We start from the raw sequence: 25979 nt of genomic DNA, 5'->3' as shown, positions 1-25979 counted from the left end.
AAAGCACACTTGGTGCGTATGATTTTGTTCTGCAGTACACAGGCTGCTGCTCCAAAGATGGCGAAACAGAAACATGCCTTACAAATTATATACCATGTGGGTGGTAAGATGGGGTCATTACTTGGAAAATGGACGTCTGTTTGAAAGGCTGATGAAAGGAGGAACATGATTGGTCCAGCAATCATCCACTTTATCCCCCTCATTGCCCTACATGGAAAGAAATTATCTCTATGTGCTTTTTCCTGCTGGGTGTGTGTTGATAATGCAGGCACACCGATTCTCCGCATGTGTTCCAAGCTGTCACTCACTGACAGTTCACAACATTTATTTTAAGTAATTAAAGCAACGATCAAGATTCAAGATAGACAATTCTGGAAGTGTTCTTCCACCTCACTTATGCAGCTTTCAGCTCAAAAGGTTCCCACTGAGATTTGGCAATTATGTTTCACAAAATATAACATGCACACACAAAAGGAGTTCTATTTTAACAATGGTTACACTGGTCTGTAATGTTAACCTGCAGGTGTATGGAGCACTCTTGTGGTGAATGCTAAAAGCTTTTGCTCAGCAGAGAAGATTTTAGTTGGTTTCCCTTTTGCATACCACAAAGTTGTTTCCTACAGAGCCTGCGTTATCTGTCTCTCAGAGCTGGAATTAAAAAAATATCATTAGTGAAAGTCAATAGTTGCAAATTTGTCAGTAAAGTGATACGGCATGAAGTGTTTGCATTTTTAGTGCAACATGTTAATAAATGAGTTTTAGCAGTGCTCGTATGTTTTATTTTATTACCTTTGGACAGGAGCCAAGCTAGCTGGTTCCCCTTGAGTTCAGTCTTTATGCTAAGATAAGCTAATAGCCTCCCACCTCTAGCTTCATCCTGAGCACAGACATAAGTGTGGACAACATCTTTTCATCCAACTCTCAGAAAGAAAGTGAATAAGCATATTTTCCGAAAATGTTGAACTATTCCTTTAAGTACATATTTAAAACACACTTAGGTTTGAACCCTCATAACTCCTTGTTTCATGCTAACCTCCTTCTAACATGTACACACACACTTTTCTTGCCTTTGCAAACTTGATGTCTCTTTAATGGAGGCTGGGTTAGTACTATTTATTTCCAGCACTTCTCGATGGGCCTATAAATAGAGCAAACACACATTTTCCTCTTCTTCTTCTTCTTCTTCTTCTTCTTCTTCTTCTTCTTCTTCACCTCTGTGTGAGGTGGTCTGGTTTTGACATACAGGTGCTTTTGTTAATTCCATGCCTACAAGGTCTACCCAAGAATGCTGTTTATGCAGGAGCTACTCACATTGCAGGATATACATTGCTGTGCCCACACACTTTTTTCTTTGTTTCATGCTTATCTGTAGATTAAAACAGTGGTTTACTGCTTGGTCTTATTTGCACACACACTTGGGGTCACATTTAGTTGCTATTAAAAACTTGGTGCATGTATGTAATTTTCCAAGTTCTTAAAAGAGTCTCTCCTATAAAAACTTGGTGCATGTATGTCATTTTCCAAGTTATTAAAAGTCTTTCTTATTAAGAACTTGGTTTGTGTATGTCATTTTCCAAGTTATTAAAAAAGTCTCTCCTTCCTTTGTCTCCCTCTCTCTGCAGCATCAGACAACAGCCAGCGATTTCAGGAGACGTGTTTCGCCTTTGCGTTAACGCCACAACAAGTCCAGCAGATCAGCAGCTCAATGTAAGATGAACACCGCTCTGTCAGTGCAGGATGCTGTTTATGAATAATTCATAAATGTACATGGTTACACAGATTTGTGGTGATATATTTGTTTCTGTGCTCAAAGGGACATCTCGGGGACCAAATGTGATTTCTCAGTTCAAGTTCAGTTGCGGTTTTGCCTGTCGGAGACGAGCTGTCCTCAGGAAGACCATTTTCCGCCCAATCTGTGTGTGAAAGTCAACGGGAAGCCATGTAACCTGCCGGTGAGGAGCTCCGCATTAATCACATAAGCAACCAGCAAAACATGGCTTCTGTTGTTCTTCTTGTTCTGCCACTGTGTAACTGAATCTGAAGAGTGACAGGCTTTTCACTTCTCTTGTTCCACCTTTTGTGCCTTGCCCCTCATGTTAGTGTTCAACCCATTGTCATAAGGATTTAACTTTATAATATTCACAACAAAAAGGCTAATTTTCATAATGTTCCTTCTAATTTTCATGTCTGACATCTAGGGTTATCTTCCTCCAACCAAAAACGGCGTAGAGCCCAAGCGGCCCAGCCGGCCCATCAACATTACCTCACTGGTCAGATTGTCCACCACAGTTCCCAATACCATTGTGGTGTCGTGGACCGCTGAGATTGGAAGGGTAAGAATCAAAGTGTCACGGTTTCTAACAAGGGACTTTTGACCTTTTCATAATCAGTGATGGTTTTGACAAGTAATACATACATTTATCAAGTACAATTACTAAACATTTGCTGATGGAAAAAAAGTCTGAAGCTTTGCTTGTTTTTTTCTGTTTCTTTTCCTTCTAAACTGAATATGTTTGTGTTTTGGGATGGTTGTGGGGACAGAATAGATACATTCGAAGATACCACTTTGGGCTTCGATGGTTTATGATGGGCTTTTTTTTGTCATTTTAAAGACTTTGGGCTAGATTTACTAACACTAGCGCAGTTTGCGCTGCGTCTGTTTATGCGAGTTCGGTAATAGCGCACGCTATGCTTCCACATTTTGCGTAGTATTTATCAACCCTGACACCCATCAGGCAATCAGCGTCTTTCTCCGCCCACTATACCGTAAATTGCGCTGTAGCGAAGCGGTACTTGTGCTATGATATGGCTGAGTGCAGACTGCACTGATATTCCCACTGCTGATGCTATGACTGTTTGAAATGATCCTGCTGCCAATATTTGTAATGTAGCGAGGAGTTTAACAACTGCTGGAATGGAATGTGAACGCTGAGTGGGTGATTCAATGTCATCTTTGATTTCTTCCAGTAACTCTAATATTGCATGGCTGCTTGATCTGTAACGCTAAATGATGTTGTGTTCACTGACAAAGTGTGATTCTTGTGTTACAAATATTTTCAGCCTCGCCTATGTCTTCGTCTTGCTCAAATTACTGTTGCCATTTCACCAGCGGCATAAAGGTCTACGAGGAAACTCGATCGCGGCTGGTTTAGACCTGCTTTTAAGAGGCGGAGAATTTCCCCTGCAGAATAGAGACACGCTCTTACTGACTGTCTTTGTAAATACCACGGAATATATAATTAGGCGCACTTTGCGCTTATCCTCCCATCTTTTTGGGTGGAACTCCCACTTTCCCCATGACCCTCCCACGAACGCATATTGAAAGCGCAACTTGTCTCTTCTCGCTCATGTGGCAGACAATCTGCGATTTTACCCAAGTGCGCCCTGTCTGTAAATAGCCCGCATCGGTTACGTCCGTCTTTGCGACCAAATAGCGCCTGGAAACAGGCGCAAACGGCTTGATAAATCTAGCCCTTTATGTTTAAAGAATAATTTGCACCCCTGATAATCATCTTTAATCTAATTTATCTCCTAATTATGCTAATTAGACATTAATTTATATATATATTAATTTATCTGTATGCACATGTCTGTCTGCACATATGTCTCATTGTTACAGTATATAATGCAATACATTAATATGAATACTTAAAGAAGATTTTGAGGAAAATCAATATGCCAATTTATACAAGTTGCTGCAAAATCTGATTGGATCTGGTACTGTCTATTGAATATCATCATGTTGTGCTTGAGTTATTGTGTTCTCGTCGAGAAGACAGACACACCAACACCACCATGACAAAAAAAAGTTCTACAAACCTGTAAAGAGCTAGAAAACAGTCTAGTTTGAAAGGAATGTAGACTTACTGTAAATCAGCAGCGTGTGTGTGTGTGTGTGTGTGTGTGTGTGTGTGTGTGTGTGTGTGTGTGTGTGTGTGTGTGTGTGTGTGTGTGTGTGTGTGTGTGTGTGTGTGCGCGCGCATCACATGCTTGTGTGTGGGTAGCAGTTCGATTTCTGGCTACCACTGTGTTGAGTTCTTTGAGCCAAAACAGCATTAAATGGTGGCGCAGAGTAAAAGAGAACATTAAACCACAACTTCAGGGAAGATCCGTCAATATAACCCTGTATGGTCAAAATGCACACTGAGTGAAGACACTTATTGACAAAATCACCTTTTGATGAAACATTTTAGACCAAATCAATATGTTAATTTGTCTAAAAATAGTCTTTATTATTTAATAAGTCGACTTATATTGAGTTGGGTGGAGCTTGACGTTCTGCAGATGGACAGTAAAGGAACCATGGAAGTACATACTGGCCTCATATGTCATCCTTCCCTCTGTTCTTCCTTACAAATGGCTGAGCATACATTTGTCTCAGAGTGGTAGGATAGACTTTATATTACAAAGACATCTTGCCTGCTGAAGTTACCTTGAGTAACACCGTTCAAGGACATTTTCGTACCTGGCCCACAACTTATGACAAAAAGGCAAAGCAAAACATGTGGGATTTAAATGATCAGTTTGCACATTATTACATTATTTTATGCATTCATGTGTGTCCACAGAGTTACTCCATGGCAGTGTACTTGGTGAAGCAGCAGTCATCCACAGTGTTGTTACAGAGACTACGAGGAAAAGGCATCAGAAACCCGGACCACTCCAGAGCACTCAGTAAGGATGGTCAATCTTATTTTTTAGAGATTCTCTGACCCAATATGCCGGATCAATATTTACTTTATTAAGCTGATTGGGCATTGGCCAGACATGACTGACATTAAAAACAATTTCTTTACAAAATTCAGTGTATTAGTAGATGCCTTGAGTTGAGGAATTGGGGACAGAAAAAGCCATATTGTTGCATCCCAACTATTTTTGACTATGAAGATATCTTATCTGTGTGTGCAATATGCATGTAAGTTTCACAGTTTGACTTTGTTTTGTTTTAATTTAAGTGTATATTTAAAGTTATGTCTTGTCTGTTTGATGAGCAAAATTGAAGGAGCTGGTGGTGAAATGTTTTTTTTGCTCTATAACTTTTTATCTTAGGTAGAAATAGATTGTACTTTCTGCCTATTTTGTATGCAACAAGGTTTAAAACTCTGTTATAAGCTAAGGAGCCATACTTAAAGGACAATTCCAGCGCAAAATGAACCTAGGGGTTAATAACACGTGTCCAAGTCGACCGTTCTCTGGGATATGTTTTCATGCTAATCGAATGTGACCAGTTTTATTGCAAAGCGTTAATTAGCTTGTTTCGCTAGTTTGTAAAGATAGTTTATAAAGACAGTACCATTCGCGTATACAGGCAGGCGCCATCTTGGGAAAACAGTCATGACCAGTCGAACAACGAACGCTGTGTTTGAGCTATGTTACTGGTTACTGGTTACACGGTGTTCGTCGTTTGACTGGTCATGACTGTTTTCCCAAGATGGCGCCTGCCTGTATAAGCGAACGGTATTGTCTTCATAAACTATCTTTTTAATAAACTGTCTGTACACTTACAAAGTTCTCAGTGCTTCGGTTTACATGTAGGGACCCTCATTATGCTACCATGGAAGTGTGGTGCTAATTTGAGCCTTGTTAGTGGTATAGAAATAGCGATTTCTTTTTACTTTACCCGTGCCCTGACTACTAGTGTTAGAAGCTAATTAACACTTTGCGCTAAAACTGGTCACATTCGATTAGCATGAGCGAACTCATGCGAACGGTCGACTCGGTACACATGTGTTATTAACCCCTAGGTTCATTTTGCGCAGGAATTGTCCTTTAAGATGCTCGACACGCATCCATTGTCATGTGATTTATACTGTATGGGAAGGGATTAAAGAAGCTTCAGGTGCAGAGGGGTCAGCCCCACACACCATGAGGAGCTCTTGAATACATCATTATTCGTGACCGTGATATGAAACACCTAGTAAAGGAGTTGCAGTCTGAAATGAGAAACCGAGGATGTCTGCTGTTTGGTTCTCCCTCACTCATGTGTGTGTGTTTTGCTTCTTTTCTGCAGTCAAAGAGAAGCTAACAGCAGATCCAGACAGTGAAATAGCCACGACCAGCCTTCGAGTGTCGCTGCTCTGCCCGGTAAACACGCTCCCTGCTCCTCATGAATTTAAGTCAGTGTTTAGAGATTCAGGCATGCCGAGACGTGTCTGTCCATTCCTTTTCTTTCTATGCGTCTCAACATGCCCATGACTTCTGGTTTTTGTTCATGATCTACCTGTCAAATTGTCTTCTCAACCCCATGTCACGAGCCTTTTCCATGAGGGTTTGGCATGTTTGTGACAGTTACGCGTGCCGTGTACCCTCCATCCCTGCTGTGTGTGTCCTCCTCACGTTCTGACTAAATGTGTGTGCACACTGTGCAGCTGGGGAAGATGCGGCTGATGATCCCGTGCCGGGCGCTGACTTGCTCCCACCTGCAGTGCTTCGACGCCACGCTGTACATCCAGATGAACGAGAAGAAGCCCACCTGGGTGTGTCCTGTCTGTGACAAGAAGCCCCCTATGAACACCTCATCATCGACGGGTAAGTCCCCCAGCCCGGCATCTCCCCATCCTACAGATTACCCGTTTGGAAATAGTACATTTTTACACTTTGCTTTTTGTACGTAGAAAACACACACACACATACACATATATATGTATGTGTGTGTTTTTTATATATATATACATACATATATATATATATATATATATATATGTATGTATATATATATATATGTATGTATGTATGTATATATATATATATATATATATATATATATATATATATACATACATATATATATATATATATATATATATATATATATATACACACACACACACACAATGTGTTAATTGGTGGGCTTTAGAGGTGCTGGTATGTGGAGCCATGCTAGCTGCTAGTCCAGTCTTTATGCTAAGCTAAGCTAAGCAGCTGCATTCTGTAGCTTCATATTCGCAAACGTGAGTGGTTTCAATCTTCTCATTTACCTCTCAGCAAGAAAGCAATTAAGTTTATATCCCAAAATATAGATTTTTTTTTTTTCTCTCACTAAATTTGTTATGCGCCAAAATGCCAAGGCTAATACCTTGTATGTGAAAACCTGCTTGGCAATAAACATGATTCTGATTCTGAAATAAGCTGGTGAGCGTAAAAGTTCATTCTTGATTTTGGAAATTGTAGTTTGAAGAAGAAGAAAAATGATCACAAAAAAACCCTCAGTCAAGGTCCGATTAATCCCTTTTTTTTATCTGGAGCTTTCAGCTGCATCTTGTGGTCTTCCACAGCCTTTCTACTGTGCAGTCTGATGTTTTGTTTTTCAAATTCGGCTGTTAAACACCCTGACCTAAACTGACACCTTTCAGATTGTGTTTTATTTGAAGGGGAATTACTGCACTGATGCATCTCAAAATCTAGAGCTTCACAGAACAACTTACACAACTTGTTTAAATGTCTTTGTGTGTTTGTAGGATTGAAGATCTATCTCATGAACATCCTGTAGGCTTGAAGGTGGCTCTGAGAAGTCTGTAGCCTGCCCCTTTGGGGAGGACAGCAGCTATAGTCCTAGGCTTGGATTCACATTAAAAAAACGTACTTTTACGTCACTTAGTTTGTAAAAGCTTTTCAAACCACTCTCACGCCATAATCCACTTTCCGTCATTGATGTGTATGTTCAGTATCTTCCTTACCCTGTCTCACTCAGCCACCTTTAAGCCTGCAGGTAATGGGTATACTATATAATATAAAAAGTTAGAGGTTTATTGCTTTAACTCACTGAAGCACAGTGTTGATGTTAGCTTGCTTGGGGTAGATTTCTTGTCTTTAGAAGTGGAAGGTCTTTTCCACTACCCTCAGCCTTTGTTTAAAAAAATGCCAACGTCCGTGTGTGTACATTTTCTTGTTTATTCTCAGGCTTTTTGTGGAGATTCTCAACAGCTGCATGGACTGTGATGAGATCCAGTTCAAGGAGGATGGCAACTGGGCCCCCATGAGGTCTAAGAAGGAAGTGCAGGAGGTCTCCTCTGCTACCTATAACAACAGGCTGGATGGTGAGACATCAGGAGGGATGAATGGGGGGACGGGGTGGGACAAGGAACAGGAACGGGCTGCTCCTATATGACGGCAGTGGGAGAAGCCTGGAAGGGATCAAATTTGAATGACAGAGACGTGGTGAGAAGAGGGGGAACGTGCATTTACATCCCCTCTTTGCTTATGCATTGTCAGTTTTAATTTGGTGAGGCATCAATCACGATGCCACTGAGTACACTGCCTGTCTCCATAGTAACAAACACACTGTATCTCATGCGAGAGCAGGAAAAATGTGTATGTGTGCATTTTAGCACATTCAGCAGGGCTTTGTTTTTTTAGTTTTTTTTACTTTGCTCAGAAAATCATTATCGCGAGCACACAAAGACAAAGTAACGCGTCACCGCTGCTTTCCAGGTTCATGCCGGTCGTCCGCAGGCTCAGATCAGCGGAGCTCTTCGGCGTCCAGCCACGGTGGCAGCGACAGCAGCAATAGCAAGAAAGTGGAGGTGATCGACTTGACGCTGGACAGCTCCTCAGACGACGAAGGACCGGATTCACCACCTCCGCCGCCGCCGCCGCCGCTGCCTCCTCCACCCAAAAGAGCGTGCCCCTCTGTTTCCCCGACCTCGCCACCCATCATCAACAAAGGGTCAGACACACACCCTGCAGTTTTGTATTTCATTAAATGGAAATGAGGCTCAATTTAGCCGCTCACGTGGGTAGATATGTATAAACATGTTAAATGATGCACGAGTTCTGCACTCGAACACACGAGTTTCTTTAACTATTTCACATCAACCGCGGTAACAGTAGGAAGCCGAGAGTGCTGACTGAGAAAGCTTTTTAACTTAACTCCTTTTTGGAAAGTTCAGGGGTAAATGGATGATTTCAAAATGGGTGACTTTCCAAAAGAAAACCTCAACGCTGAGGATATAGTTGAAAAAGAAGAAAAAAAACCAGCAGCTGCCTTTTCTGACAAATTAAAATTCATTAAGTGCATCTGTGGAGAAACGTCTGCTGCTTCATTTGACTTTAATGACTCCTGTGTTTGGAGGTGAGAGGAGCAGACAGCCCGCCCCGCGACTTACCAAATGAATATGACATGAGATAAAAAGCCTGATTATAGATAAAGTTTTCTCTTCATCTCTAAACCTCGTGCTGTGTATCTGCCTTCAGAGTGTTGAACCTGCACCACCAGGCCTCTCCTTTGAGCCGCACTCCCAGCATGCCCGCCGTGGACACCAGCTACATCCCTCCTGTCCCCCCACTCATCCAGGACTATAGACCCTACTACCACACCCCCAACGACCTGTCAGGTAATGACAAGCACACAAAATCATATCAAGCTTTATTTGTCATTGCAAAAATACAGTGTATCAACACAACGAAATTCAAGGCCGCTCCAGATCAGTGCTTTTCTCTCTCCCACACACTCACCCACCCACATATACAGCACATGTATTATGGGATACAGACAATTGACACACACCCTCCCGCACACATACGTGTAAGATAGCAGCAGGTTTCAGCATAAGAAAGAATGTTCACAGATGATGTCCAACGTGACATTTAACACACATTTAAACCTAACTGTTAAAGGTTTTTTTTCTTTTCTTCAAAGAGGTCCATACTTACATCATTACACTCATGGCACATGACCAAGTGTTGTTCAGACTCTCCTAACTTTATTTCAATTTTTCTAAGATATGAAATGTATGTCCAGCCGAATTCTTGAGAAATAATTATTATTATTCAGTGTACTTATACATCCATAAAAGATCATTACAGTGACTTTATAAACCGTCAGAACAAGCAGATACACAAAATGTGATAAAGTCATACAGTCTAATTACTGTATTAATGAACGTTAACAGGAAAACAAAATGTTTAGAATAACAACTGACTTTTATTCTTATTTACTTTTTCTATATATATAAAAGTTCTAATGCTGTTTTTACCTCTGCCAAAGAGCTTATGTTTTCGGCTTAGTTTTCTTTTCTTTTTTTGTCAGCAGGATTACGGAAAACCTTCTGGCCCGATTTTCATGAAACAAGGGCAAAGGAAGAACCCATTAAATTAGGCTGCAGATCCAAAATCATGGGGCGTATACGCAAATGATTTTTACTTTTTGTTAATATTGTGAGATAGAGCATGCCTTGGCGGAGGTCTGCACTCTCCACGTGGCCTTCTAGTTTATATAATGCATCTGGTTGAAAATACCAATACACCCTCTAGCTGTGTAATAAGCCCATGGCTATGTATTTATTATGTATTTGCATCTGTGATATTGATTTATGTTGTTATTCACTATTGACTCTGCTTGTACTTGATTTCCAGAGTTGAACTTCTTCTCCTTTCTTCAAGGCGACAATCACCAGGTACGTACAGAACAGCGCATCGCTCAATTTACCAGCTGAAACACTTGTTTTTAGCGTCAAGTCCTGAAAGCATGTGACCATGGTTCATTTTAAAATAATAAAAGGGCTCTCTGACTTTACGTGGAACCAAATATTCTACCTATGTTCACCATTAAAAACAAAAGCTGCACTTAGTGTTCCTTGATGACAAACTTCCTCTCTGCGGTAAACAAAGATCACTCATGCAGAGTCAAACATAAAAAAAATAAAAGAAGTGATATTTGGTGGAATTGTACATTACATTTCACACAATCTGCTGGTACACAGTTTATCTGTGCCACTGTCTCTTTTCTGTCTCTGTGAAAAAGACATTTGACAAATGATGGTCGGCACCCGCTTACTGGTGGGTTGAATTCTCTGAGGCAGTCAGACATGAATATAGACATCTTCTGATTTCTGATACACCCGCATTTTTTGGGGGGGGGGGTTTCAGTAATTTAAAAATAACATTTTAAAGGGTCAGGTCTCCAAATTTAAAAAAAAAAAAAAAAAAAAAATACATTTTCTCACTTACCTTGAAGGGTGCAATATCTAGCTGTTCATGTAGTTTGGGTTTTGAGATACAGTCAGGGTGCGTGGGATTTTATATGCGCTTCACAAAGTTTTGAAAAAGGACATTTTAAAAAATTCAGCAGCAACCTTATTTCCAGAATCTTTACGCTATTGCTCTGGTGAGACCACAGACCTCACTGTGAACCGTTTTCATTTTCCTGAAGACTGCAGGCAGTATCTTCTGTGGATAAACAGATATATATATATATATATATATATATATATATATATATATATATATATATATATATATATTGCTGCTGTTGAATTTCACATGGAGGTGGATATCTCAAAACCCGGACAAATAACACCAAAACTACCTGCACAGCTGGACACCACTAGAGATTATTAAAGAGCTGATCTCAAGGTGACATGTTAACATTGACATCTTCGATGCTGACATTCATTGGGTACCATCAGGAATACTAAAGGATACTAAATTGCACAAAAAGATCCTCGCTAAGAGTTTCCTCTTAATACCTGTTCACAAATCTGCTGAGAGAACTCCTAAAAAATAAGAGACGGCACCCCCGTCGCTATGGATGACATCCATTTTCGTGAGTGAATTCCATTACTATGTCCACAGTGATTGGCTGACAGAAGTCTGTGTCGGTAAATGCGAAATGAAACATGAATCGATACATAGAAGCAAAAATAGATCAACGTTAACAAGTTGTGTAAAAAAACACTAACAAATGTATTCATGTAACAAAGTAAGATACCGACTTGTTAAACAGCGTTTATGTTGGCAGCGTAATATGTTTTTCCAGCAGATTGGACAAATCTTTGAGTCATTTTACATGTAGCATACATTTTTACCCAGCGGTTCAGTGATAGCCATGAGATTTATTTATTTAATTATAGCAGTTGGTGAGTATTTAATGTACACTTAATGAACTGTTAAACAAATTGATGTCTGAATAGACCCCATCATGTCTGGTTTTACTACATTGTTGGGTTTATTAGCGAGCCGAGGGAATTCTTATTACCTTGGACACCATCATAATATGCTTTTAAAAAGTTCATTAATGGTGTCTCTTTAACAAAGCTCTCAGACTTCGGGGCAACTTTTAGTGCCAAAATGCGTTGTGAACTGCTCGAAGACTAAAAACACACACTTTTCAGGAGTTGCTCTTCACTCCGCCAGTGAGGAACTACTTTTAGTGTAAGGATGTTTTGTGAATACGTCCCGCGGTAACTTCAGCAGCCGCCACGTGTGAACTCACACTTCCTCCTCTGTTGTTTTTCTCCCGCGGTTCAGCATTACAACATGGTGATGGCAGCAGCGGCCGCCGCTTCGGCGTCGGACGACCACGAGCTGCTTCTCAACCGCTTCCTGCCCTACAGCACCTCCTCCTCCTCGTCCCAGCTGTTCCTCGACCAATCCGGAGCCTCCTCGGCCCCTTCGCTGACCGCGCCGACCAACGGGGCGAGCAACTCGGGCAGCAGCAGCAACCTGGTGTCGTCCAGCAGCCTCCGCGACACTCACTCCGCACACTCGTCTTCGCACTCGGGCTCCCACTCCTCCCACTCCCACCCCGGGGTTTTGGCCAGCCGGAGCAGCGCTGAAGCAGCAGTGGCAGCCATTTACGGCGGGATCCCCGACGTTATATCGTTGGACTGACTTGAGAAGAGTCAAGGCTAAACTTTGGGTCCAGCTGCAATCCAGTAACAGGCTTTTTGACTGCAGGGTAAAGTTTTGATCCAGAAACTAGACTGGGCCCCAAGTCATAAAACTTCAAACGTTTGTGGAGTCGTAATGACAAGACTGCCTCACGAAGAGCATTAATATTATAAACAGGCCTGAGGGTTCCCTTCACCAGACTGACCTGAGAACAGTACTGAGACATCACTTAAACGGGTCAGCTGTGGACATTCTGTTTGTATACTGACTTCAGATCAGAAACCTGTCCAGCATGTGAACCCACGCAACTGCGACACTGATACCAACCCGGCACAAGCGGCAGAGACGCTACCTGAACAAAAACACAAAGGAGGACGGCTCTTTTTTTTTTTTTTTTAACGAAGACGAGGAGTGGCACCGTGTACAGAGAACAAAATATATTTTCCTCTTTTACTTTTGTATGTTAAATCGGGACATTTTCAGTCTAGTGAGCTGCTCCAATCGCTGTTTTTAAGTGGACGACTGAGGTTGTTTTGGTTTATTTTTTTTCTCTTATACATATGCCTGTTGGCATTAAGGTTGCAAAGGGGCAGAAATTTTCCGGTAAATTTCCAGAAACTTTCCATGGAAAGTTTAGGTGCGGCATTTTGGAAACATTCCAGTTTTGATTTACTATGGTTAGCGGGCTATACAAATAACACACAGGTTAATAATATAAATTATTTTTATTATTATTAACCCCCCATATCTTAAAAACTAAATGTTGGCAAGTATGTAGTAGCCTATGCTGATTACTGCGTGTGTGCATGTCATTGACGAATATAGGGAGGACATTCAACTGAAGTTGCATTAAATCAGGTTGTTTTAACCAAGATTATGCTGCAAGATGTTGTTTTTTTTCAGCTACATTTAAGTTCCCTGTTATAGACTAACTAAGTATTATAACAAGCAATATTAAAAATATCCAGTTTATTCCCGTTAATTCCCATGGAAAGTTTCCAACTTTGAAGATTCCCCTGAATTTTGCAACCCTAGTTGCCATGTGGTTATTCTTCTCTTTTATCCAGCTTTACATTTTGATTGCATTTCTTCAATAGAAACTTTAATTCTCTTTTTCGAGCTCATTTTTAAAATTCATATTGTATTATTTCTTTGTCCAATGACAAGAACACTGAATTTACAGTTTATTCATGTACTAATAATTTTATTAAGCTTTTAAGTTATGTATGATATTTAAACTGTTATAAATATATATATATATATATATATATATATATATATATATGCATTCCCTTTGACCTTTAGGTTAATGCTGTGGGGAGTGTGTAGGTGGAGATTAGCCATTTCTGTTTTTTCATTTTCACTCCATGATTTCCAACTCCTTACAAAGACTTTGCCGGCATTCAGCATTTAGAAATGGAGACTTTTAGACTATTTATACTCGCCAATTTACAGTTTTGAGTTGGAAGAGTTGCTTTTGTTTTCTTCTTTTTTTTTTTGCACAATGCCAAAAATAAGATACGGTACCTATGAACATTATCACAATAATCAAGAGTGCAGTTAAATCTGTGTGCCACATTGTTTTCAGTCCAAGTGTCCACATCCTCGGCTGGTGGATATTCAGACACTTAAACTGTGTGTCCTTTTGTCTCTGGTTTTCTCAGTTTTACTAGTTTTTTTTTTTTTTTGCTTGTCTGTTTAAAAAGGATTTACCGTGAAGGTCAAGCTGTCGTAGCATCGTCGGGCCTTTTACAGAGACGGCGTCCATGGCATGTGACCGAGTTTAAACTAGTGCCTGTTAGTGCGCATGCTTCACAGCGTGTTTTGGGATGTTTGGGTTTTCAGACTCAAAAAGAATGTCTTAAAGGGTCCCATCTCTGTCCAAGCTTGCTTTGAAGACTTGACTTGTGACTAGTGTCTTTGACGGTGTTGCTGTTATCTAGCGAGTTCTCTTTGGGAAACTGCTTGTGTAAAAGCAATAAAGAGTGCCACAGCGAAAGAGGGAGATCTCAACATGCCAAGTCCGACTGGGCTCAGAGCCAGCTGGTTTAAAAATACACGACCGACCTGTCTGTAGTTTGAGAACCCTACGAGCTCGTTGGTGGACGATGTGGAAGTGTCAAAGTGAGGCGGAGTACCTCGATTCAGCTGAGTTTGCTCATGAATGTATTGTACAATTTTAAGAGTGGACACACTTTGGGTTATTACGAGAGGTTGTCAGGGTCACGTTACCAGTGACGTAGAGTAGACCTGGTACCCTCCTCTGTCCAGTCAGCCCACCCCAGCCCCTCCTCCAGCCTGTGTGTGTGTGTGTTTGTGTGTGTGTGTGTGTGTGTGTGTGTGTCCTTGTCCTTGAAACCCCCCCTTCAGCCTCTGCTCGATGTTCCACTTCCAGACGTCCTAGACACGCAGCTCACTTAAAGCCTAATTATCCCCACCGTGAGATATTCGCTTCTGACAGCAACCCCTCTCGCCTCACATCCTGTCCCGTCCATCAGTGACTAACTGGGAGACAACCCAAAATGACCACCCCCACCCAACCCACCCCTCCTTTCCTCCCTTTCCTTTCTCTTGGCATCTTTAACTTTAGTCCCCCTGTTCTTCTCATGGGAACCAACCCCCAGCTCTCACACTGACCCGGGACAGGTCTTGTGTATTTTCTGTGTTGTGCAGTATTTTATTTATTTTTAATTGTTATTTCTTCTTATTTTTTAATTATTATATTTTTTACAAATTGTTTGGATTTCCATGAACGGGCGTGTGAGTCACTGTCACTTGGGAGATGTTGTCATATGATTTTAATTTAAGATGCATTTTTATTATTATTCTCGGCCAGCAGCGCGATTTCTCAAAAAAGGTACAGTTCAGTTGTTCGTCTAGAAACGCCTCTGTGTGTTTTCTCGGGAGCTGACAGGAAGAACACTTAATAATAAGGACAAAAAGCACACGGTTAATTAATATGGGCGTTACTCCTGATGATTTAATGTAGGAATGAATTCAGGGTGGATTGCATTCCTGTTCCTCACCACGTCACAGGCGTAAGTTCATGTGATTAGTTGACGCATTAATTATTGATTAGCTCACAGTTACTTTATACATGAATTTATATACCACTAAGTTAGTGGAATCCATGTTTTTTTTATCAAACTGTTAGTCAGATAACATTGACGTGTTGCTGCAGAAATCATCTCTTGTATTGTTGGCAGGTCACAGATGGATCAGGTCAGTCAGTCGGTCCACTTTGGTCCAAATGCAATATCTCTAAAACTATCAGATGGATTACCATGAAACCTTGCACCGGCATGCATGGTCCCCAGAGGATGAGTCCTACTGACTTTGGTGATCCTCAGACTTCCTCTAGTGCCACCATCAGGTCAAAATGTCGGTTTGTCCAATACTTTAAGGCAGCAGAACTCATCACATTCCCATCAGCCTTAGCTGTACTTCATGTTAAGCGATGATTAGCACTTAAGCTAGCTAACATGCTAGACTAAGATGGTGAACATTATACCTCATAAACATTAGCATGCTAGCGCTGCAAGCACGTTATTACCCTGACGTCAGCATCGAGCTGGTCGGTAGGGTAAAACAGCTTCCTATTTCTATTAGAACAGGTGCTGTTTTGCTTTCAGAGCGGCTGATCAAATGCATGGGTCTGAAATGTCCTTTGCTATTATCCCTGTCCAAAGAAAACAATGTATACAGATTTAAAATTACATTTTCCTGATACTTTTATGGGTTGAGAGAAATCTCCTATTTATTACGCTAAATAAACCACTTAAAAGCTCAATTGAATTGGTGAAAATGTGTGGTCACAGAGCAGAAAGCACGTTTTTCTTAGCTTGTGAAAAGTAGACATTTCAATGATGCGTGGTTTTCACAGAACAGCGATGCTACTACGTGTAACTGGATTCCAGCTAGCTCGGTGGCATCTGAATTAACGTATAACCAAACTTTGAGTTCATTAACCGACGATCCATCGAGTGTTCACTCACCTCGTGAACTCGCAGCGACTTGATCATATTGAGGAAGAGGAATTCATGGCCCATCCATTCATTCATGCATCAAATGACCATGACTCATGTTGTGTATTAGTTCTGCATTTACTTACTGCGTGTTTGTACCTTCATTATAAAGTGCCGCCCTGGCTTTCTACACCGATGATGAAACTGTTGATCTTTTAGTTAACCATCATGTGAGTTTGAATATCAATCACCAGTATTTGGGTGCTTGTTAAGGTGGTCACAGTTTTCTCAAACACAGTTTAATTTATTTAAGATTCTTTCCCCACGCTTGTCATGAGACGGTGCAGCAGATGAGGCACATGATGTGAGAGAGCGGACCGCGTTGAATGTGTTTCTGTTGAAGTGCTCTATACATACTGGGGTCTATATGGGATTGCCCGAAAGTCGAACCCTCCTCCAACTTCCAGGTTCATAATGTTAAGTGTCCACAGTTCCACCCTGTGGTTCACAGTTGTTAGTTTTCCGAGGGAGAAGCTGGGGGAGTTTTTTTTGTTAGAAAATATCAGATTGCATGCAAGGATGGATAAGCACAGGGCTGTTGCCATCTCAATCCCTCTCCAACTTGAGTCACACACAGATGTGAACATGTGCGGAGTATATGTAGAGCATTTTCGGCTGCAGCGTATGTGTTTGCAGGTGTGAGGGCACAGGGAATAAGGCCACTATTATTAGTAGTTACTCTTAAAGGTGTTTTCAAAAATCTCCACAGGCAACCGTGACGAGCAGTTACTTGGCAGCAACACTTGGTTGCCATGACCTAAAATAGATAAAAGGGAAAGTCAACAATGTGTATATTATGTCTGTATGGAAACCTGAAAGTTCAGATCCAATCGTGGGTGTTTGATGTCCGTTTGTATGCTTTTTGTGTGTCGATTCAGAGCGAGAGAATAAATTAATTTATATATTTTTTAGAAAATGAAAGCTGTACTATTATAAAAAAAATAAATAAAAAAGGACTGTGGCCAATAAAGAGTCTTACACGACAGAAATAATCTCAAAGTCAGACTCAAGTCGACATCTGCACTCACTGCCTTAACATATTCACAGGTTCTGTTTCACGGCTCCAATCCGAGAAAAATCATAATAAGGCTTTTTCGAGGAGGGCAAGGAGAAGACGGTGTACAGTAGACCCTTGTCAGTTTGTACAAATATACTAAGTGAGAAAAAAAAATATTTATTACCTGCATTGGAAGACATTGTTTACTTATTGAATGTTACCTGTTTATGTAGAAAAGTTTAGATGTAATAAAATGCATTGTGCTATTTCTTTGTGTGTTTTCCCTTATTTGAAACGATGGGCCCTGGAGGCAGTGTTGACATTTTTAACAGCCTGTTACACTTAGAAATGAACACTGGGTGGCAGTCGTTTTCATCCAACTTTTCCCCCCTGCTTTGATGATACAAATCCAATTATGCACGCTCTGTCAGCCCTAGGGGGGTGCCTTCCTGGTTGTGACACTTGCTTTATATAACATGAACATCTGCAATTATTGACTACACTTTTATTTTTGGATTTAAAGTGATGGGGAAGCCTTGCGCTCCGAGGAGCCTGCGTTACGCACAAGACTGATGGACGCATCTATCCTGATGTGCGCCAATAAACACCTCAACCCCGCCATCCCTGACATGCTGTCAGAGCAGAGAGCAGTGATGTTGGATGATGGTGCGTGTTGGAGAGGATAGGAGGGGAGAGGACAGCAGGGTGGGGTGGACACAGACGGAGTAGCCTAGATGGTATGGCATCATGTACTGAAGTGGCACTCCAAGATCCAGCTCTATTTGGACAGAAATGTTTGAATCCGTTTTAAGTATAGACTCCTCACTGACGAGATTATCTGTGTAAAGTGTAGCCAACGTGAGCTGCTGACATTATGAATGAAGAAAACGAGAGCGTTTGTTTGAACAGGTCACTGATGGAGCGGGAATGCTTCAGCAACCTGGAGGATATCGACGTGACAGCTGACGGGAGCCCGGTCCTGAGGTTCCTCATCTGCCTTGTTTATTCTGTTGTATGCGCTGCGGGTCTGATGGGCAACCTGCTGGTCATCTTCTTCATCAGGGTCAAACAGGAGAGGAAGAAGTCCACGGTGAACTTGTTCGTGCTCAACTTGGCAGTGACGGACCTGCAGTTCGTGCTCACTCTGCCCTTCTGGGCCGTGGACACCGCGCTGGACTTCAGCTGGCCGTTTGGAGACGCCATGTGCAAAATCATCCTCTCGGTCACCGTGATGAACATGTACGCCAGCGTGTTTTTTCTCACTGCCATGAGCGTGACCCGCTACTGCTCAGTCGCCTCGGCCCTGAAGAACAGAACCAAGTCCTGCCCCGCCAAATGGACCTGCGCAATCATTTGGACACTGGCGACTCTGGCGACTGCGCCCACGTCCATTTTCTCCACTGTCAGCAACGTAACTGGAGAAAAACTCTGTTTGCTGAGGTTTCCTGGTGGTCAGTACTGGTTGGCACTTTATCACATTCAGAAGCTACTTCTGGGCTTTGTGTTGCCGATGTCCATCGTGTCCATCAGCTACATAATGCTGCTGCGCTTCGTTCGCAATCGGACTATGAAAACAAGCAACCCCAAACGGAGATGCCAAGTCACAAAATCTATCACCATCGTCGTGTTGTCCTTCTTCCTGTGCTGGATGCCGAACCATGCCATCACCTTGTGGAGCGTGCTCGTCAAACTGAACGTTGCAAACTGGGACAAAGCCTATTACATAGTTCACACGTATGTGTTCCCTCTGACCGTCTGTTTGGCTCACACCAACAGCTGCCTGAACCCGATTATTTACTGCCTCATGAGGAAGGAGTTCAGGAACAAACTGAGAAGTCTGATACACAGGGGATAATGGTTTCGGGACTTTTGAGAATGAAGGCCCTGGAGTGAGAGAGCAGACCTGTCCCAAAGCGCAATGAGAACAAGCGCCATCGTTTCAAGACTATTTACTCCATTCTGCTCATTGAAAAGTGGGACTTGCATCAGCGCTTCTTGTCTTATTGGCTAATTTCAATAGAGAAACAGCTGTATCTGGTTTTGGGCTTCACGCGTAATTGCTAATTTTGTGTAAGAATATTACAATTATGCGCACCGTGGCATTGCGTGTTAAATAACCATTAGGTGTGGTGTGTCTCTAGGCTACAGTACGTGACTATGTGTGCGTAATTGCGCATTAGTGTGCTCGCGTTATAACCGAACCAGTGAAATGTCGCTGCGCGCTTTTTTTTTTTACACCCATCTGTGAATGTTTTTGTAACCAGTGCTTGTACATTAGGTGTGTTTACCAGACAATCCCGGATGCAAACACCACCTCCCTCCACCATCAAAGGTCATGCGTTAAAGTTATTGACGAGAGCGTGACAAAATCAATCGTTTGGGTACCGGAAACAACGAAATGTGTGAAATATGATTGTTGTAAAAAAAAAAAAAAAAAGAAAAGAAAAAAAACCTAATCCCCTAACCCTGGTAATAAAAATGTACTCAAGTTGTCACAACGGTTAGTTTTTTTTTTTTTACAAATAAATTGTTCACAAGTCAAAAATATAACAGGTGGAAACATTTGTTCAGCAGGTGATAAGAAGCCATGATGATCTGAGTAACAGTGGAGGTTATAATACAGAACAAAAGTGCACATTGAAACAATGGGCTCAACCATCACTGGCACAGAAAGCGCGCGAGTCGCAGCGCACTTTGCAGGGTTGCACGTGCACACAGCGGGGTGTCGTGTGTGAACACATTTATATCAGAAACCAGGCTTTTACCCCAGAGGTATACCATTTTGTCATATCTGACAGGTGCTTCATTCTATCATTCCATTTTTTCATGAATTGTCAACCAATTTCTTTCTGACGGTTTTTTTTTTCTCAAAATTTCTGTTTTAATTAGTGTTTTTTTTTGTTTATTTTTTTAAATACCAATGTATTGGGGTCCCAGAAGTTCCTGCTTTATGAAGAGTTGTTTGGTGAGTCCCCTGAACAGTTGTGACTTCTATGTATTTTCCCTCTCCTGATGTGTTAATGGACTTAGTACTTCTTCCTGGTAACAGCGCTGGACAAGGTATATCTTCAGTTTCAACACTTTGAGGTATAAAAAAAGGGATTAAAAGGCTGTTAAAGTCTGTCAGCAGGCTTTTTCAATCAAGCTTTGATTTTGGTAAATGTCACCTCGGTGCTTTTACTCTTTGCTGGTGCTTCAGTCAGGAGGAAACAAGGTGTTGTAAAGATGAGCTCCTGGAGAACACAATACATCAAATTGCTCACAGTGAGAAAAACAACTTTCCAAGGACTGAGACGGTGAAGGTAAAATCAGCTCTCCAACCAACCCCCACCTGTCCTCTTGCGTGGCACATTGCGAGTGTTTCTTGCCATTATGCCTTCCTTTTGAATAACTGCTTGTTATTGCTGCAACAAACCTGAATCGATGAACGCAACAGATGAACAAGGCAAGAAACCGACTACTAAAGTCATGCCAGCAGAGATAAAAATACTTTCTGTTTGTTCTTTTATTCAGTTATGATGGTAAATAACAGTACAATATTTCCCTTTTGAAATGTAGTGGCTTAGTATAAAGTAGCAGAAGATGGTAATACTTAAGTAAATTATGAGTACCTGCAAATTGTACTTAACCACACAGTACTTAAGATATATTTTGTTATTTCACAACCAGAGCATCTGCTGACTGCGTCCAAGCTCCCAAAACTGATTTACATTCTGTAAATGTCATACTCAAGATACATTATCAGAAATTGAAATAGTTGCACGCGGATTATAGAAATCATAACAATATAAAAGAAATATTTAAAATATTCAAAATATTTTAATATGCATTCATTATATTCATACATACTGTATTTAGGATATTAAAAAAGAGCAGTAGTAGCAGGGCACCGCCGCACAATCTCGACCTCTCTGATCAGCAAACTCTGACAGAAAGTTACTGACAACATTTAAGTTTTATTATGTATCTATATACAAACTCAAAGTGTTTGTACACTGAATGGACAGCATCAGAAGGAAAAGAGTGAACTATGGAAGTCAATTTATCTGCACTACAGCGGACTGTAGGTTACAAACACACAGATGTTTTCTCAGGCTTCTTCTTCAGTTCGTTCTTCACTTCATGGACCTTTTTCACAGCAGACATCTTGACTTGAGGACAGCTGAAATTGATAACCTTAACAATGGCTCAGTTCCATCAAGTGTCCCAGTAAGCTATTTCAGTGAGTCAGCATGCACTATACCTGGGCCTCTCCTAAGTGGAATGCAGCCATCATTCATGGTTTGGAATACACCTGTGCTTTTCCTACTATGACATGTCAACATGTCTGCCGTGAAAAAGGTCTATTGCAGGTGGCACTTTGTTTGTTTGTCTTTATCTCTGGGTTGTCGTCTGCTCCTAGAGACAAAACAGCTGCTTTCAACAACACCTCCATTATCCAGCAGAGACTCAGAAATGCCACCACTTTCAAAATGCACTCTGCAATAGCTTTCAATGGAAAGCTCTTTGCCTTAACATGCATCTGGCATCTTCTATACGCTTTGTTGTTTGCATTTGCTATTTGGTGCTCTTTGGCTGTAACTGCTGGCTTGTGTGTAGTCCTAATAGTTCAATCTGTTAGAAATTGTGTTTATTTTGAGGAGCTGTCTCATCACTGAATGAAAACCTTTCTGTCCCAGCGACTGAGTCAGTCGTTGTGTATCCTCACATGTGGCTCATCAAGCTTTTTTAAATGTACAAAGCTGGGACTTAGTGATGTTGACGCTAAAATAAAGTCTGTAACACTGAACCAGTGCGCTCCACTTGTTTTATGATTGTTCCTCATTATGTAAGTTTCGGACATATATGGAGGAAACTATTCTCAATAAAACTGAGAATTCTTAAGTTTAATTTGTGGAGAAAGGCATAACTACAATTTTAATTGAACTCCTTGTTTTTATTGCAAATCAGCAATGGGTACATTTTACAAACAGATGCCTTTTCCAAGTCTTCCCCAAATATATATGTATATCTCTTTTTGATCAAATTGAACTTATACTCCTTAATACTAACTACAAACAAACCTACTCTGGAAAATTCTAACCTTTATTTATTTTTCCATCTACTTATATTTTACTATGATCATTAAATATTAGCTACTTATTTGTTTCTTATTCTATTTTGGGGGGGGGTTTGTGTAGAAAGTGATAACAGTGAAGGGAAGACCAGTACAGAGACATAGAAACAGCCAAGACAGAGACTTGGATGAAAACACAGTGGATAAAAATAAACAAAAACAAAAAGGCAAACCATTTATTTCTATGTTTAAGCTTATTACTTGTATTAATACTTGTTTGTTTCCTTTATATAAACGTATATGTTTATTTGCACTATACGTCCCTGTGTGTCTGACTGTTAAAGAAAATGTCCATGTGTTTGTTGTTCTTGGGGAGGCACTAGTTCAGTCCGTGGGGACTTGGCTCGGGAAACAGTAGGTCAACGGTTCAGGTCCCCGAAGGGACCAAGCATGGAGTGTTACTGGTAGCTGGAGAGGTGCCAGTGCTTCCTAGGCACTGCCGAGATGCCCTTTGGCACCAAACTTAATATTTATTAATATTAATAAAGTATGTCTTCTTTCTTTTTCTTGGTATCATTCTCTGTTTTCCCCTTGGTGCAATGGAAAAGTGCACTGAATCTGGATGTTCATAAAACAGGATTGTCAAAGAGGCAGAAAAGGAGTCATTAATGGAGATGCAGTAAAACACTTTTTTTCGGAGTGAAATGTTAATTAAAGGGTCATAAGTCTGTGCTTTATTTGACAGTTGAAATGCCTTGGATATATTTGTTCTGCCTCTCTTGAGTCTTTTTGACATTGTATAATGATTATTTGCCTTTTCTCATGCAGTCCCTCGTCAGTAATCTCTACAGCAGGGATCTTCAACCCGGGGTCTGGGACCCCTAGGGGGTCCTCAGTGTCACTGCCAAAAATTTTAAAAAAAATCCTAAAATGAATCCAACATATTATTAGCAAATATAAATCTCCACTGGTGATAGGCTTACTGGCCTATGGGTAAGGTAGTACCTCAGGCCATCAACAGATAAAGTTAATCCTAAAGATTCACTGTGTACAGTATGTTTAACATTAAGATGATTTATAAAATCATGCCAACAATTATTAGGCTATTTTAATAGCTTAGTATACTAAGCAAAAAAGGTATGTATAAAGGCTTCAGGCTGCCCTACACGTTATTGTAGGCCCAGTTTAATATGCGACTTCATTTCATACATTATAAGGGGTCCCTGCTCCGTCTCTCTTTCAGTTAAGGGGTCCTTGGCTTAAAAAAGTTGAAGACCCCTGCTCTACAGGATAATTTCATGAAGTGAAATATGTAATATTTTCCATTTTAACTGGACTTTCCCTCCAGCCCCACTTCTAAAAAGATGTTTATTGGTCTTGGTAGGGGACTTCATTATGACACTGTAGTCTGTCTGTCTGCAGCTGGTAGGAACTCAGTAGGTTTTTTTTTTAGTATCTTGCAGAAAAACTGTACTCATCTACTTGCTGATGCAGTGATCTTCATTCTGACGTCATTCCTGTCTTTGCTTCATTTGTCATACAACGGCAACAATTAGTCAAAATGATATCAGTGCATGGATGTTAAATTTGATTTAATGGTGCAGAGACTCCCAAACACCAGTTTAAGACTATGGTGTCTACTCTACCACTCTAATAAATCATCATTTCGGCCAATTGGTGGTCTGTCATTGCTATTAAAAATACAACACAGAAGAGGGTCAAATATAAAATTCACATGACAATGAGACAGTTTACTGAGTTCAGAGTTCATGAGAAATATGTGACCTAAAAACAAGGTCAGAGGCCAGAAAAGGCTGAGAAACACTAGTGTAGTGACTCCACAAAAATGTCATCTTCATATCTGTCTGTTGCCCAACAACCTTAATTTACTAAGGCTAAAAGGCGTTTGTGAATTTTGTGATATTTTTTTTATATTGGCACCTTCAGACATAAAAAACAAATTAGGCCTACACAATGTGTGTCAGGTAATAGCAGATGGTGCACAGAACAGAGAAACATAAATTGAACAAGAACAAAAACCCTCTACCACGCCCCCACCTTCTGCGGTCTCGAGGAAAACAAAAACCACACCTTGCCTAATCCCTCTCCTCTAGTTCTTGTGTGGCTGAGGTCATTCAGTCTGATATTTGTACTGCTGCGCTCTCCCATAGGCTGATAGTTGATGATTTGGCTTTGTTAAGCGTTTGTGAATTTTGGAAACCTTTGGAAGTAGGATGATCTTACGCTCACACACAACTTCATATTGAAACCACTTTTTTCCTTGCAAGGACAGATCAAGGGTTCTGATTCATACCAGAGGGGTTGCTAAGTAGTGGCTGTTAGTAAGACCAGTAGAGTTATGACAGCACAGCTAGATACCCTCTGCAGGGCCTAATGATTTAACATGAATACTGGGGGAATGCTCACGCAGCCTGTTTTAATGGATATCACAATCAGTGAGTTGCTAGCTGAGGCAATAAGTCCAAGTGGAGCATGGTTTGCAATACATTTTAGCATGTTAACTATAACAAATTTAGAAGGTGATAATATGTATATGTAAGCTTGTTATGGAGTTATTCTGCCCCCCATTTACTTAAGTTCTGTACTTAAGTAGACATTTGAGGTACTTGTACTCAAGTATTTTCTTTTCATGGTAATTTCTAATTATGGGCCAGTACATTTCAGGGGTAGGCCTAAATATTGTACTTTTTATTCAACTACAATTGTTTTACAGCTGTAGTTTCTAGTAACTTTACATATTTTGCGTACAAAACTTACTAAAAGCTTATAAAATAGGATGTTGTATCATAAACTAAACTACTTACTACTAGTACTTTTAATTTTAATACTTTAATAAAATTTTCTTGATGATACTTACAGACAGTACTTTAACTTAATGCAATGTGTGTGTGTGTGTGTGTGTGTGTGTGTGTGTGTGTGTGTGTGTGTGTGTGTGTGTGTGTGTGTGTGTGTGTGTGTGTGTGTGGCCTTTACTGGTAACAGAGTATTTTTCTCCTAGCTTTTATTTGTTAGTGTTGTATTAGTAATTTTACTTCAGTAAAGGATCTGAATACGTCCTTTACCACATATATGTAAACCATGGGGTTCTCTCCACCACTTATAGCCTACCAGGTGATACCAGTGTGAGTACCAATAATATAAAATAAGCTACAGTTGAATAAATTGCAATAAAATAAAATAGCAATAAACTACAGTTGTATCTTACACATTTCATTGAGGCTTCTCCTTTTTTAAAGTCTGCGAGATATAAAAATGTATATCTAGCATAGAC

General features: G+C 40.7%; 1 protein-coding gene and 1 pseudogene across 1 annotated transcript; both read left to right on the top strand.

The window, feature by feature from the left end:
- Window positions 1–12779, top strand: part of LOC114563220 (E3 SUMO-protein ligase PIAS1-like) — a 63840-nt pseudogene extending 51061 nt beyond the window's left edge.
- A 5714-nt stretch (window positions 12780–18493) lies between these two features.
- Window positions 18494–20017, top strand: rxfp3.3a1 (relaxin family peptide receptor 3.3a1). Its single transcript, XM_028590195.1, has one exon. The coding sequence runs from the start codon at window positions 18506–18508 to the stop codon at window positions 19484–19486; it is 981 nt and encodes a 326-aa protein (XP_028445996.1). The 5' UTR covers window positions 18494–18505; the 3' UTR covers window positions 19487–20017.
- The last annotated feature ends 5962 nt before the right edge of the window (window positions 20018–25979 follow it).

Source organism: Perca flavescens, chromosome 1, assembly GCF_004354835.1.
Source record: "Perca flavescens isolate YP-PL-M2 chromosome 1, PFLA_1.0, whole genome shotgun sequence".
NCBI classification, from domain to species: domain Eukaryota; kingdom Metazoa; phylum Chordata; class Actinopteri; order Perciformes; family Percidae; genus Perca; species Perca flavescens.
Note: the sequence above shows the minus strand (reverse complement) of the source record. Positions and strands in the feature narration are given on the sequence as shown.